A 15,064-nucleotide genomic window follows, 5' to 3' on the forward strand; every position below is an offset into this window, starting at 1 on the left:
TCACCTAAAAGTCACAAGGCATAAGGAAAACTGTAGTCTTGGTATTAAATTTAGAAGTTAAAATGTCCAGTGAAAATGGCTCCTTTCAACTCAGGCACTGTCATCTAATTCAAATTATTATTAGTAACATGTAAAAAGATTGCTGAATTATAACCACAATTAGAATTCTAGAAGCCATTAGATGTTTATATCCTGCTTCCATCTTCCCATCTGCAGAGATCATAAAGGTTTCATGATCAGAAGCAGATAACGTGCTTCAGAGACAGAAGACCCGGCCCTGGGTCGCGTTATCTCCCCAACATCTTGTGCAGGGCCCGGTGCTACGGCATGATCACTGAGCTGACTCACCACCCCAGCCGACACCTGAGACCAGGGAGAAAGGGCACAGCTGGACCCCAGCCTCCCCTGTAACCGCGGCTTGAGGAAGTCTCAGTGGTGCTGGGGAGCAGATCACACATGGTTGTGACACGCATGTCCCCACCTGCAGTTGCTCCCAAACAAGGGCCCAACGTTAATAAAAACGGCAAGCATGACTAATGCTATGAAGAAAACCAGGTCAATTCTATGTCTCTATGATTATTTTAAATATACATAATACCCTTATGGTTGCTGAGGGGAAGGGATGGTTGGAGAGTTTGGGAAGGTCATGCACACACTGCTATATTCAGGATGGATGACCACCAAGGACCTATTGTATAGCACATAGAACTCAACTCAATGTTATATGCCAGCCTGGCTGGGAGTGGGTTTAGAGGAGAGTGGACACATGTATGTGTATGGCTGAGTCCCTTTGCTATTCACCTGAAACTACCACAACATTGTCAATCAGCTATACCCCAATACAAGATAAAAAGTTTAAAGTCTGAAATAAATAAATAAGTGAATATACATAACATTGTAACTGGTGTTACAATAAAGACCAGTGTCATAACAATGACCAAGTACCCTGGTCATAATAATCTGGGGCATTGACTCCACTGGCCGACTTGAACTCAGGACGGGTTGAAGGGTGGAGAGGAATTTCTGTTGGCTCTGTTCTCTGGGGATCCTGACTTTTCTCAACAGCAATCAGTCATTTAGAATTACGGCAGTGACCCAGGAGCTGCACTCAAAGTTGGAACCAGTCTTTTAAGAAAAAAAACAAAACAAAACAAAAATCCATAGAAGCATCCAAATATTTGAAATCCTCAATAAGAACTTAGATTTCAAGGAATTAAGAAGAATCTGCTTTTTGTATTCATTTTATTTCTTCTTGTCCGTTCTCCACCCAATAGCAGGAAACTGGTCCTTACAGGAAAAAGAAATAAAAAGCACTAACAGTGTGAGAGACCCTCGGTGTGGGGTAGGGAGCCGCCCAGGAAGACTGCTGTATGGTGGAGAGTCTGGAATAAATAATGACAAATAAAGCAGAGGAGACCAGGGGCTGTGGAAACTCGTTAACTGTGGCATTGCTCTGTGTTTTCTGCTCAGAAGAGACAAAGGCCAGTGACTTAATCCTACCGATCATCTGCCCTGAATGCACAGACCTGGCCGTGATTCAGAGCAAGGACTTCCCCTGAACCTCTGCAGGAGCTTCGAACTGGTCTTCATTTTCAAAGAGTTATAAAGGATACACAGATCCACCAAAAGAAGGATGGTGGGGGAGGGGAGAGAGGTGGGGAGGGGGCAAACAATGGTTTATAATCCTATTATAGTGATTCTAGTTTCACTTCAGGCAAGTCTTCTTCATTATTAGTATCTGAGGTAGAACGGGACTATTAAGTGTGAAAAGATATAAATAAATGCATGTGCATGCTAAATAGTCAATACTGAAACGGCACACAGGGAAAGCAACTGGACAGAGTGAAAATCAGCCCATCATCTCCTCTTTTCCCACATGGCCTGGGGCTCTGCGTTGGTCCAGCTGACTTAGTATCATCTGGAAGGCTACTGAAAGTCCTTTCCCCCTATTCTGAGGAAAAGAATTTGAGGCTAAACTCACTATTGATATAAGCTCCCATGGAACACTGAAAAACAAGAGAGCCCAGACTGAATTCCATTAAAGTAAAGAGAGAAAGCCCACTAGAGTCCTGGACTCACAGCTGGTCATTACGACTCCCAGACACCAGTGTGCCCAGCAAGGCTGCCCAGGAAGGGTCCCCTTCGAGCCAGCATCACTCCCACAGATGCCAAGGGGGAGGCCGATGTCCACATCAAAGTCATCCTCATTAGCGAAAACAAAACCTACGGGCCCCAGTAATACCCTGCGCTTCTGTCGGCCCCTGAAGAAGCCTCAGGTCACCTGTGCTCTCCGGGCGGCTCACCGCTGGCTCTGAGGTCCAGGCTTCTCCCACCAGAATCCCCCACCAACAGAGGGGTGGGGAGGAGAGCGGGCAGCACCCTGGGAGGAAGGACAATGAAGCTGTTTTCTTTATCGGGGGGATGGACAGTAGGGGAGAGATGAAGTCTGACCTCGTTTGATAGCCCCTGATTTAGAATGCTCATTTCATCTAATCTTAACATGAGCACAAAAAGAGGAGAATGAAATTGTTTTCTGACTTTTCAACTCTGCATCTGCAGAAGGCCACTTTCCCAACCAAAAGGCAGAGGTGTGTTCCCTTCGGCCAAAGCCTCCTTCCAGCAAAACCCTAAACCTGTGGTGAAGTCCCCTCCCCAGGAGCACAGGGAAGGGTCACAGGCTGAGGACTTGAGCAGGTGCCTGAGGAAGAAGAAACGAGTCTCCCAGACGAGGCGCCCAGGCTCTGCGGGAACACGCCATAGCCTCACGGTCCGGCTGGCAGCCACTAGCAGCGTGTGGCCACCTAACTTTAAAACTTACATCAAATAAAACTACATACAATTAAAATTTACGTTGCTTAGTCATGCTAGCCACGTTCCAAGCACAAAGTGGCCCAGTGGTCGCCTAATTGCATATGGAACAGTCCCATCATCCCAGAAAGTTCTGGTGAACAGGGCTGCTCCAGAGAAGAAAGCAATGGGGACATTTAGAGACTCAAAGGCTAACTAGAGGTAAACGGATTGAATATTAAAACTAAATAGCAGCATGAAGCTAAATTTAAGGCTAAAAAAACACTTCTCTGCAAACTTCTTATTTTGAAGACGTCTTATTTGGAGACTTCGGTCAGAGCTACCTTTGTGCGACCCTCGGCTTGTAGAACTGAGGTGCCCCCAGAACTCAGCTGGTCCCACCCCTGCCACAGAGGCGCAGGCTCCAAGACAAAGGAAGGCTCAGGGCCTCGGTCAAGACCACGCGGCTCGCTGTACCAAAGCCGGATCCAAACCTCGCCGGCCCTTCTGCTAGCTTTCTCCTATCTCTTTTGTCCAGGGAGTTTCAAGTTAGGAAAGAAAATACTTTTTTTAGCAGAAAAATACCACATGACTCCATGGGAGATAAATGGAGAATTTAAGAGGCTTTAATGCAACAACAAATATTAACAAGTGCGAGGCGCTGTGGGGGGCCCAAAGGATGCTATCTCAGAGCAGCAGGGCCGGCCCAGGAACTTCCTGTCTGGTTAGGAAGCTAAGAGAGGGCCACCTTCAGGGAAAACCAGGAACAACCAGCTGGGACAAGCGGGAGTGCACTCTAGGAGCTCACAGAGGACAGTGGGTACCTTCAGCTGCAGATGCCAGGAGAAACGGGCGGGTCTGAACAGAGCCTGAAAAAAATGGGCCAGATGAAGAGGAGCGTAACGGACAGGCCCTGAAAAGAGAACTCTGTAAACCAAGAGGCAGGAGGAGGGAAGCTGTGCAGAAAGAGGCCTGGGTGGGACGGGGTGGGTGGATGGGGAGGAATGGGGCTGGTGGGGGGGGAGGGGCGGTAGCAGGTGACAAGCCCAGGGCAGGTGACAGCACTTTCACAGAGTGGCCCCTACAGCCAAGCCAGACGGAAGCCTGCACAGGAGACCCAGGGATCCCGAGTGTGAGACCAGCTCTGACCACACTTCACAGGAGGTAAAGACCCCATTCAGTCTCTGGGGAGGACAAATACAGGGTTTATTTAGTCTCCTGGGGTAACCCGGATAAATTCAAAACTAACGGATCCAGGAATCAAATGTCCTGTAGATCTGTGATTGCTAACTGATATTGGAAAAACAGGTGAATAAGTAGCATCTGAGGCCAAAATACATGTAAGTTTGATATGAAACCTCTTCTGCAGATGCATATTTTAACTGGGGAGTGGGAGGCTGGGGAAACACCTTACTGTCAAACGATCCAAACACCCCGTCTCTCTGCTAAAGGAAGGATAATGTATAGCGTGGCAGATAGCTAGAAACGCATCTCTTTAACAACTGTGGCTTCTTGTTTTCTCGATTCCTGATGCTCTGACGCCTGGGGCCCTGCTGGGCTGGCAGAGACCACCCTCCCCAGGGTTAGCGGATTCCTGGATAGTACCTGCCAGCATGCCTTCAATATGCAAACCAGCCAAGCCCAAATCTACACGTGGCCACCTCCGTTTCTGGGTTCTCACTGCCTGGGACACAATCTCCTGCCCAAATCACCTGGGGACCAGGTCCTGGACAGCCAGGGACCACCCCCATAGCCCACAGCCCGCTGAGAGGATTCAAATTATCTGACCCTAAACCTGCTCTGCCTGCTCATGACTTGCCTGGCCCTTTCCTTCCCACAGCAGCCACCTCCATTCCTCTCTCCCCTGCTCTTGTCACCTTGGAGCTTCTCTCCAGGGCCCACCTGACGTCCCACACCTCCTGCTTCCGGCACTGCATATACTGTAACAACCTCTGCCTTCATGCCAATCATCTTCAGGTCTGTGAGTCTTCCCACACCCAATTAAAACAAACTCCAGGAAGGGTTAAAAACCTCTCAACTGCTGAATCCAGAAGGATCTCAAAGTCAAGTCAGTTATTTGACCTTGAAATCCATTCACCAGGTGCCTGACATTCCCGCATCAACCCTCTTTTGACCTATGTAGGTAGCCACCTCAGGGGCCACCGTCACTTCTGAGAAGGGCCGTTCAGAATTTTCTGACTCAGAAGGTGGTTACCGGCACCCTGACGTACCCGTTCTCACCAGGGACTCTTCAGCTTACCACGAAATGTAACACGTACTCCATAAGGGCAGGGGGTTCTGTCCATCTCACTGCTGTACCTCCAGCACCTAGAAGGGCGCCTGACACATAGTAGGTATGCGATAAACACATCTAATGAATGAATGGCATGCACAATAATAGGCGTACGCTGGTATCACGGCCCTTGGAGCACAGCTCGATCATTGAGACTCCTAAGTGGTGCACAGCCCAGTGCTGAGTTCAAGAATGGGTTCCAGAGCGAGACCAGAGGTTCAGCCTCTAGCTACCATTGGACAGATATGCAACCTTGGGCAAGTCACCTGACACAACAAAGCCCCCATCCTTCCATCCATAAAAAACTGAAAAGACAGTATCTACCTCCAATTTCCTGAAAGGATTAAACAGGATGGCCCAAGTGAAGCATTTACCTTCTGGTCAAGACAGCAATGGAGACTCACGGCATGGGGCCCCACACCATCAGCTCCACATGCTCATTTGAAACACACAGCAATGATAGATGATTTTTTTTTTTTTTTGGCCGCACTGGGTCTTTGCTGCTGCATGTGGGCTCCTCTCTGGTTGCAGTGCTTGGGCTTTGCATTGCTGTGACATCTGCTGTTGCAGAGCCCTGGCTCTAGGCATTCAGGCTTCAATATTCGTGGCCATGGGCTTCATTACCCCACCACATGTGAGATCCTCTCAGACCAGGAATTGAACATGCATCCCCTGCCTTGGCAGGCAGATTCCTAAACACTGGACTACCAGGGAAGTGCCATGAAATATGTTTTTAGAAGAAGAGTAAAACTAAGGAGTCATAACCTCAATTAGTTGTGAAAAACGTCACTGTGAACCAGCAACAAGAGAAACTCCAAGTGATACAGAGGTTTGAAACTACGGGCAAGGGTGGCTGAGATCAGCTTCAGAGGGGTACTGTCCTCCACTGAATATAAAGGCAGATGGAACGGTCTGCCAGCTGCCTAAAGGAGACTCAGCCTGGACTGACACCATTGCTTCATCCAAGCAGGGTGATGTGGTTAGTAGCTCACTACATCGAAAAAAATGACTGCTTCCTTCCTCAAAGGTTCCCGTCTAGACAGCCCTGACTTACAGGGCAAGCAGTAGCTCCCCTAACAGGCTCCTCTTTCTTGCCTTCTTAACTCCCTTACTTCCGTGCTTTTTTCCGATCCATTTCTTATTTATTGACCATCTTTACACAGTCGCCCTTCTGCAATTTAACACATCTTAATAATTCCACTTCTTCTGAAGGAAGCCTTTCCTAATTATTTACACCTTGATAAGTATTTATCTTCAAATCCTCATAAACCACCTCTTTTTAAGTGGCACTAACTTGTCGACGGTGGCGACAAAGTTACACAACCCCCAGAACAAACCATGCAAATTATAACCCATCTTCTGAGGCTGGAGACGGAGACAACATAAACAAAAACAGAAGCGGCGCAGGTTCATTTTTCACTCGTGTTTATGGCGCCAGATGAAGGTTTCATGAAGCTGTGAATAAGGTGTATGTGTCCTCTTACATGAGCAACGAACCCCCTGCAGATGGTAAGGTATGGGAGGTAACACCCTCCTTTATCTAAACTTTCTGAGCACAAGGAGATGTTGAAACCAGCCCCCCACCCCGAAGGGGTGCAAGGCTACAGGCTCTGATGGGCTTTCCTGGTGTGGGGCAGGGACAGCAAAAGTTAATTGTCACTTCCATGCTTCAGGGACACAGGGAAACCAGCAAGGACTTAAAACACAGCCAGAGAGGAAGCAGGAGGGAAGCAAATGCCGAATCCAAGGAGGACCCATGGACACCTTCACGTTCTAGATCTCGTGCCCACCCCAACGTGGGTGTGAGAAACTGAGCCTGGGATGCCAGCAAGGAACCAGGACCCAAAACAAGCACATTCTCAGACCCCAAGCAAAAGCAAAAAACAAACCCTTTGAGGAAAAAAATACAAATTAAATATGCATCCCATGAATTCTGATCTCAAAGTGGTATCACAAAACATACAAGAGAAGAAGCTACTGCGAGAGATTGAAGAAATAACCAATAGCTTTAGACAACCAAAGACAGATTTCAGATAGGAGAATGATCAGCGTCAAATCTTCCATGTTAACTGTTTCAGAAAGTAAAAGATGTCTAATAATCAACAAGGATCAAGAGACAATCAAATGCAACCAGCCACATAGGAATACCAAACCAAAAGAAGTTAAAACATGAAAAGAAAAAAAAAAAGCAAAAACACACAGAGGGACTTCTCTGGTGGTCCACTGGTTAAGACTCGGAGCTTCCAACGCAGGGAATGTGGGTTTGATCTCTGGGTAAGTTCCAGGATACTGTGCGGTGAGGTCAAAATTGGTTATAAAGCTATGGAGACAACTGGCAACATCAACAATGAAACTGGCCCAGGAACTAATGGATGTACAGGACAGTGCTGATTCAAAAAGTTTTGCAAAGAAGACAAGAGCCTTGAAGATGGAGAACATAGTGGCCAGCCATTGGAAGTTGACAGGGACCAACTGAGAGCCATCATGGAAGCTGATCCTGGTCCAACTATACGAGAAGTTGCCCAGGAACTCAACATCGACTGTTCTGTGGTCACTTGGTATTTGAAGCAAACTGAAAAGGTGAAAAAGCTCAATAAATGGGTGCCTCATGAGCTGACCACAAATCAAAAAAAACTGTCATTTTGAAGTGTCATCATCGCTTATTCTGTGCAACAACAATGAACAATTTCTCAATCAGATTGTGACAGTGAATTTTATACAACAACTGATGACCAGCTCAGCAGCTGGATGGAAAAGAAGCTCCAAAGCTCTCCCCAAAGCCAAACTTGCACCAAAAGAGGGGTCACAGTCACTGTTGGGTGGTCTGATCCACTACAGCTTTCTGAATCCCGGCGAAACCATTACATCTGAGAAGTATGCTCAGCAAATTGATGAGATGCACTGAAAACTGCAAGGCCTGTAGTGGGCAATGGTCCACAGAAAGGGCCCAATTCTTCACGACAACACTCGACCGCGTGTCATACAACCAACGCTTCAGAAGTTGAACGAATTGGGCTACAAAGTTTTGCCATATTCACCTGATCTCTCACCAACTGACCACCACTTCTTCAAGCATCTCAACAATTTTTTGCAGGGAAAACACTTCCACAATTAGCAGGATGCAGAAAATGCTTTCCAAGAATTTGTTGAATCCTGAAGCACAGATTTTTATGCTACAGGAATAAACAAACTTACTGCTTGTTGGCAAAAATGTGTTGACTGTAATCGTTCCTATTTTGATTAATAAGGATGTGTTTGAACCTAGTTATAATGATTTAAAACTCTGGGTTTAAATCCGCAATTACTTTTGCACCAACCTTAACACTACAACTACTTCCCCTAATAATAAGTAACTATTTGGAGATAATGAAGATTAATCCAAAGCAGATAAAACTGAAGGGATTATGAACCTTAAATGAAGGGCTGGGCCATAAGTTTTAAAACTGGGGATAAGACCAAGTTTTTCGAATTCTTAGAAAAATAAGCAATTAACCAAATCAGAATTTTTTTTTTTTAAATCTGAATAATCATAAAGTAATCTGCAAGGAGATCAAACCAGAGCCGGGATGGAGTCAGGGAGGAGGTACACTGCAGTTTCTGGACCTTAAACTTACTGGCAAGGTGGGGGTGCTCAGGGAGGTGGCGATGGTGGGTGTGGCAAGCCTGTGAGCTTTATCCTCACACTTTACCTCTGTGTGGTGGGTTCTTTAGCAAATGCATTAACCTTCTACATAAATAATGTAAATTAACAGAAGAGTTCAACCAGCAATGGTCAGTAGAAACCTGTTTAAATGACGGACATAATTAAAGCTCCCGTTAAAAACAGCTTCTCTGCGCCAGCTTCATTCACAGCAGGGTAACCACAGGAAACACAGCCAACCACCACAAAACATGCCCTGAATCAATGTCTGGGACTCTGAGGAAGGAGCATTGCTCTCGGAGGAGATGGGTGACCAGTGATGGACTGCCAGCCGGGAACCCGTACCAGGCTGGAGGTTTCTGCATCTGTTTTATTCCACGAACCTGAACAGCCTTCCCTCTCGGCCTTCAGCCAGCTCTGGCCCCTTCAGCCAGCTCTGCAGCAAATACATATACGACTTTCCTCAACAGTCACGAAGCTGGTCTCCCACCAAGCTCAGCACATGTCTTTTCAAAACATGAATCATTTCTGGATAACCAACAATTAACGTTCAGCACCTATAATCTGGTTCCAGTGTAGTTCTCAAGGTATCAGTAATCTTATCGCTTGTCCGATACATCTAGACAAGAAAGACCTTACTCTTAATAGATCAAAAGCCACTGCCATTGTTCCACTTTTGGAGAGAACATATGATCAACACTCGTGAGCACAGAGACACATAGGTGGCAACCTCAAAAGCAGTCAGGGAAATATACGTTAAGAACAGTGAGTTTTTACATGTCAATTCGCATATATTAAAAAGAAAAAAATTACCTCCAGAGTTGGTTGGGGAAATTTACATAAGACTTACATGGAAGTTTACATATAGATTTATACGACCTTTTTGAAGAGCAATTTGGCAATATCAACATTTAAAATGTACAAACATCTCCATCTAATAACTTCCCATCTAGATCCCCACACAGGAAAAATTCTCCCACAAGGGGGGAAAAAAAAAAAATCACAAGAACATTCTTAGCACCTTGTTTGTAAAAGGATACACATGCCCATCATTTTTACTTGTCTTCAAGTAACATTAAAAAGATCTAAAATACCATGTTTTTGACGAGAATCTTAAAAGCTAAATGAATTAATAAAAACTTACTTCAAAAAGAAAGAGAATGGAGTCCAGCTCCTCCCTTTGTGACTTATTATTCCCTGGAATAGGTAAAAAAATAATTCATTATTATGACAATGTGCCAATTTTAAGATATTAAAAATTAGGTTAAAATTACATTGCTGACCCTGGATCTGAACCCCCACAGCTCTGTGAAGCGGCTGTCACTCATTCACTCAACAAACTCAGAGGATGGCCTCCGTGTCAGGGATTCTTCTGGTACCGGAGGGCACATGAGTTTACAGGTGTGAACCCCTGCCCTGGGGAGGCTTACATTCCAGCAGCAGAAGGCTCTCCAGAAATGAGTGAGGAAACCAAGAAGCAGATGGGAATACCCCAAAGGGCAGTTTGGGGTTGACTAGGGAAGTCGGGGACACCCTGCTGATAAGGGGATACCTGAGCAAAGACCTCAAAGAGGTGAGGGAGCAGCCACAGGGAGACCCAGGGTACGGAAATGGGGGGTGGCTGTGTTTCAGGCGGAGGGACTGGACAGCGCAGGGTCCCCGTGGGGGAGCAGGTCTGCAGGGGGAGGATACCACGAGGAGGCCCTTATGTCTAGAGCAAGGTGGGGAGTCATGGGGTGAGGCGGGCGGGCAGGCAGGGCGTGAGGGGACCAGGAGGCCACTGGAGGGTCTGCAGTGTGGAGCTCATGACTGACAGACGCTATAAAGCAACCCTCCGGCTGGTCTTTCCCAGAGATTTTGGCGGGGATGGGGTGGGGTGGGGTAGGGTGGACAGGTGGCAGGGAGGCCAGTTCTGAGGTGGCATTGGTAACCCAGGTGAGGACAACGGGAGGAGGCCAGGAGGAGAGGTCAGGAGGAGAAGCCAGGGGGACAGGCCGGTGATTCTGGATACGTTTTAAAGGCAGAACCAACAACACAGGTTTTGGCCGAATAACTGGAGGGCTGAAGGGATCACAAGATGATTTTGTTATTCCTAGCAACCATTTTCCTTTCTTCTTTTGTTTTGGTAACTTCCTCCCCTGGGCTCCAGTCAACACACAGACTGTACTAAAAGCAAGAAACTGTAAAGCCTCTCCCTCTTTTCATTGGTCCTTCGTCGTGACTCTCTGCAGGAGATAGAAGGCAACAGAGCGGCAGAGTCTTCTCCGCATCAAGAAGGATCTATTTCTCTCCAGCCCCAGAATCTGAGAGGCCACGTGACCTGCTCCAACCACGGTGACGACAGCAGATGTGAGGTGAGCTCAAAAAGCCGTACTCGCCAGCAGGTCATGGAGCCCTGAGGCCACGAGTGCAGGAGCCCAAGGAACCCTGCCAGCTGGGCAAGAGGGCCCACGTGAAGGAGCATTAAGGCGCCCTGGGCAGCAGCTTGGCAATCAGGACATGTGTGAATGAGGCCACTCGCCACTAGCCAGTCAGAGGCAGGAGCCAGCCCAAACCAGAGGAACTGCCCAACAGATTCAGAAAAATCACAAACTAAATGACTAGCGGTTGTCTGAAGGCACTCAGTGTTGGGATGGTTTGCTATGCAATTTGTTCCGCAGCACAAGCTGACTGATGGTCTTGAACCACCAAATTTTCCTAAAGGATAGAGGGAGGAAAGGGAGAACAGGGATGGAGGAAGGGCTTTTTAAAAAATGAGGTTTGTAGATTATAATGTTGCTTCCTTAGATACCAGGCTTTAATTTTTTTTCTTTGCTATTTTAATTGAATATATTATCACACTACTATGAAGTGGAACAGAGCTGGGAGGCAAGATAAAAATCACACCATTCCATATTTGAGATATCTACCAATTGGGCAGAAAAGAATTTAAGTTCAAGATGTGTACCAATTTACAAATCACGAGGGGGAAAAGGTAAGAAATTCATTTAAAAAGAACAGGTGCTGGCATTCTGGGCCCAGGTGCACGTGTGTGCTGATGTAACAGAGGCTGGAGCAGTATCCCCTGAAGGGCCGAAGTGGCAACTGTGTGGCCTCCATGCTCCTCTCTAAGGCCTCTTCTTTCCATGTGACCCTGTCGCAGCCCACTGCACCCCACCCCCAACCTCTGGAATGGAACTCACACTTCCTGCAGTTTTCCTTTTATTTTTATAGGTATATATCTGTGTGTATGTACAGAGTCTTAGCTGCAGCACGCAGGCTCTTTAGTTGCAATATGCAAACTTAGTTGCAGCATGTGCGTTCTAGTTCCGTGCTGCTGCTGCTAAGTCGCTACCTGAGCAGGGATCAAATCCAGGCCCCCGGCATTGGGAGTGCAGAGTCTTAGCCACTGGGGCAACCAGGGAAGTCCCCTTCTGCGGATCTCTTGTCTTTCTACTTTCCCCTTGGCTGTTTGTTGTTCAGTTAACGCCTGTACGAGAGAAAGTTCAAGGGAAAGACCCAACCGCTGTGAGTTCACAGCTCTGCTAAGTGTTTGGAAAGAGAGGAAGCTTAAAGGCATGTAACTTGTAGCACGTGACACACACAACCTCCAAGAACTTCCTGTATTTTTATTAAAAAAAAAACAAAAAACAGAACTTTATATATTAAAAAAATTGTAGAAATTCTTACCTTTTAATTTCAAACTATTTTCCAGTGTTATAAAATTTTCATAGAAGATGAAATATATTTGAGAATAGTTGGTCTCAAAAAACTGCTTAAGATCGCTGGCATCCACATTGTCTGAAAAGAAAAAGGTCCCATTTACAACCATAAACTTACATGATCATCAGCATTCACGAACAATCTTTTCAGAAACAAAGGAATGCAAAAACCAGTCATGTCCCCTTATAAGACAAAACAACGCAGTAAAGTACATTTCCGTCCACTTTCTCCACCTAAGGGGAGCTCTGAGATGACCTGGGGCACGTCCCCTCCCCCACCCCCAGACCTCAAGGTCACAGCCAAGGTCACAACCGCTATAGAGCAGCTGGAAGGCCAGGGGTTAGTGAGGGTCCTGGGAGGGACAAGATGATTTCCAGTTGGGGTGGGGAAATAAAAGGTGAGATGGTTTAGACTCAAGCCTTAAAGGATAGAGGCTTCCAGGTGGCGCTAGAGGTAAAGAACCCACCCGCCACTGCAGGAGACATTAAGAGACTCAGGTCAATCCTTGGGTCAGGAAGATCCCCTAGAGTAGGAAATGGCAACCCACTCCAGCATTCTTGCCTGGAGAATCCCATGGACAGAGGATCCTGGCAGGCTACAGTCCATGGGGTCGCAGAGTCAGACACAACTGAGTGACTTAGCACACGTAAAGAAGGATGAGTCTAACTCTGCCAGGAGCACCCCATGGCCCAGTCTCTCCTCCCTCCCTCCAGCTCCCACATCAGGCCCTCCCAACCTGCCCACATCCACCTGGGCCACTGGTCACTGCATCCCTCCAGCTTCTACATGACCCATCTGGCCCCTGCATGGACACAGTGGGTCCTGTGTTCCTAGCATCATTCCATCCATGTGTCTCCCATGTGTTTAATGTTGATAAACCAGGGCTGCAGGTAGATCGACTGGATGTGCAAGGAATTCAGCCCAGGAATATGTCCCCACCACCCCACCCTGGCCCCTGCAGGGGCCAAGCCAACAATACAGCCAGCGTCCCTTTCAGCTCAGGTCAGAAAAGTCACCCACTGTCAACACACCTCTGCACAGGTTCCTCAGAAAACAAGGTTGTTTGTGCCTTTCCAGCAGTGTCCTGACAAGGTGTTAGCTCTTTGGGTGTTCTTAAAATTCGACAAGATTACTCAAGGGGGAAAAAAAAAATGTTGCTATTCAATCTATAACAGAGTCGGATCAGCTTTGGGGTCTTAAGTCTGTGAATACGTGAGAACACACCCACTGCCACTTCTGCATTCTATAAAGTTAACATTCACACTGCTGAATCTAAAGAGCTGTTTTCCTCTGATAACTACGTAGCGCCTTTCATGGAAAAATCTTAACTGGTTCTTTGAAACAATGTACCTAAGATGTTGGAAATATCATAGGAACGGCCAAGTTCACGTTCCCTTTCTTGTCCGAAAATCACAGGGAGCACAGAGCAGTGCAAGTTCCCGGTAACTAACAAGTTTACCTGCGTGCCAGCTAAGTAACGACACCAGGATCCTTAATCCACACGAGCATTACCATTCTCATGAGTGACACAGCCTTGCTGTGGAGTTCTCCAGTGCCTTCCTCGAGTGTGCCAGTTCCAAGGGCTTTGTTAAACGTTTACTCCAACACCAACTGCTCAGAGGGCCTCTGAACCCTCCCCAGCCCCCAGGCCAGGTCAGGGCCTCCGCTCTACAGCCCACCACCCTTCTTCCTCCCGGTTACAGACTGTGTCACACTGCACTCCATTTCCTGGTGCAACCCCGGGCTCAATTCTGACGGAATGATCTGTCTCCTCTATTAGAGACACCGCCCACCTCACAGACCCCCAGGTGGTCTCAGCAGGGAACACAAACATTTAGCTCAATATTTTCTTGAATGCACTAAATGAGACAAACAGCCTCTAATACACAATCATGGGGCAGTGACCACAACGTGTAAGCCATCAGATCTCATGCCGACACGAAAGAGGCGGCCTGACCCTTGGGTTATCAGGAGGGAAACGTCACCCCTCTGCAGAGGTCCCTCCCGCTCTGCAGCCTCAGCTCTCACGGTCCACTGCCGGCTCCAGGGAGAGTCCAGAGGCTTCTCCCCTCACCTTCTGCTCTTCCCGCAGCTGCTTGAGCGGAAACTCAATCCCCATCCTGGTTCCCAACCCGCCTCCAGGGTGCTGGGTCCTCCACCATCCCACTGGGCACTGTGCCCCCATACCTACCCAGGGGTCCCTGCCTCCCTGCTTCCCCTCCGCGGTCCCCTCTCCACGCTGCAGTCAACAGGATAACGGGATAAACCAAATCAGTAGCACTGAAAATAAAATCCAAACCCTTTACCACTACTCCATAGCCTTTCCTCTGCTCAAGGGCAAGTCTCCCCAACACCACACTCCCCATGCTGCCCTGCACTCTAGCCGCTGCAGCTTCTTTCCATCTCCCGAGCCTCCTACACGTGTTCCCCACCCCCGATCTTCGTCCAGCTCATTCCTTCCCATCCTTCAGAGCTAAGGCCGTGCTCAACCTCTGCTGGGAAACCTCAGGGGTCCCTGTGGGCCACGGGTCACCCGCCTTCTCTGGAGTCTGGTGGGCGGCTAGCTGTGAGTGGACCAAAGCCACAAGATGCACAGAGAGGTTGTGGGCCACCAAGATTCCATCTTCCCTGGGTTCCCCTGG

General features: G+C 47.7%; 1 protein-coding gene across 3 annotated transcripts in view; it reads right to left on the minus strand.

Moving 5' to 3' along the window:
• RALGAPA2 (Ral GTPase activating protein catalytic alpha subunit 2) overlaps positions 1 to 15,064 on the minus strand; it is a 269,854-nt gene that overhangs the window by 232,996 nt on the left and 21,794 nt on the right. For all 3 annotated transcript variants that reach the window (XM_018057261.1, XM_018057259.1, XM_018057260.1), the window contains exons 2-3: positions 12,390 to 12,500; positions 9,865 to 9,917 (exon numbers count right to left, since the gene is read on the minus strand). In XM_018057261.1, the coding sequence (XP_017912750.1) occupies positions 9,865 to 9,917; positions 12,390 to 12,500 (164 nt within the window). The remainder of the gene's footprint in view (positions 1 to 9,864; positions 9,918 to 12,389; positions 12,501 to 15,064) is intronic.

Source organism: Capra hircus, chromosome 13 (genome assembly GCF_001704415.2).
Source record: "Capra hircus breed San Clemente chromosome 13, ASM170441v1, whole genome shotgun sequence".
Taxonomy (NCBI): Eukaryota; Metazoa; Chordata; class Mammalia; order Artiodactyla; family Bovidae; genus Capra; species Capra hircus.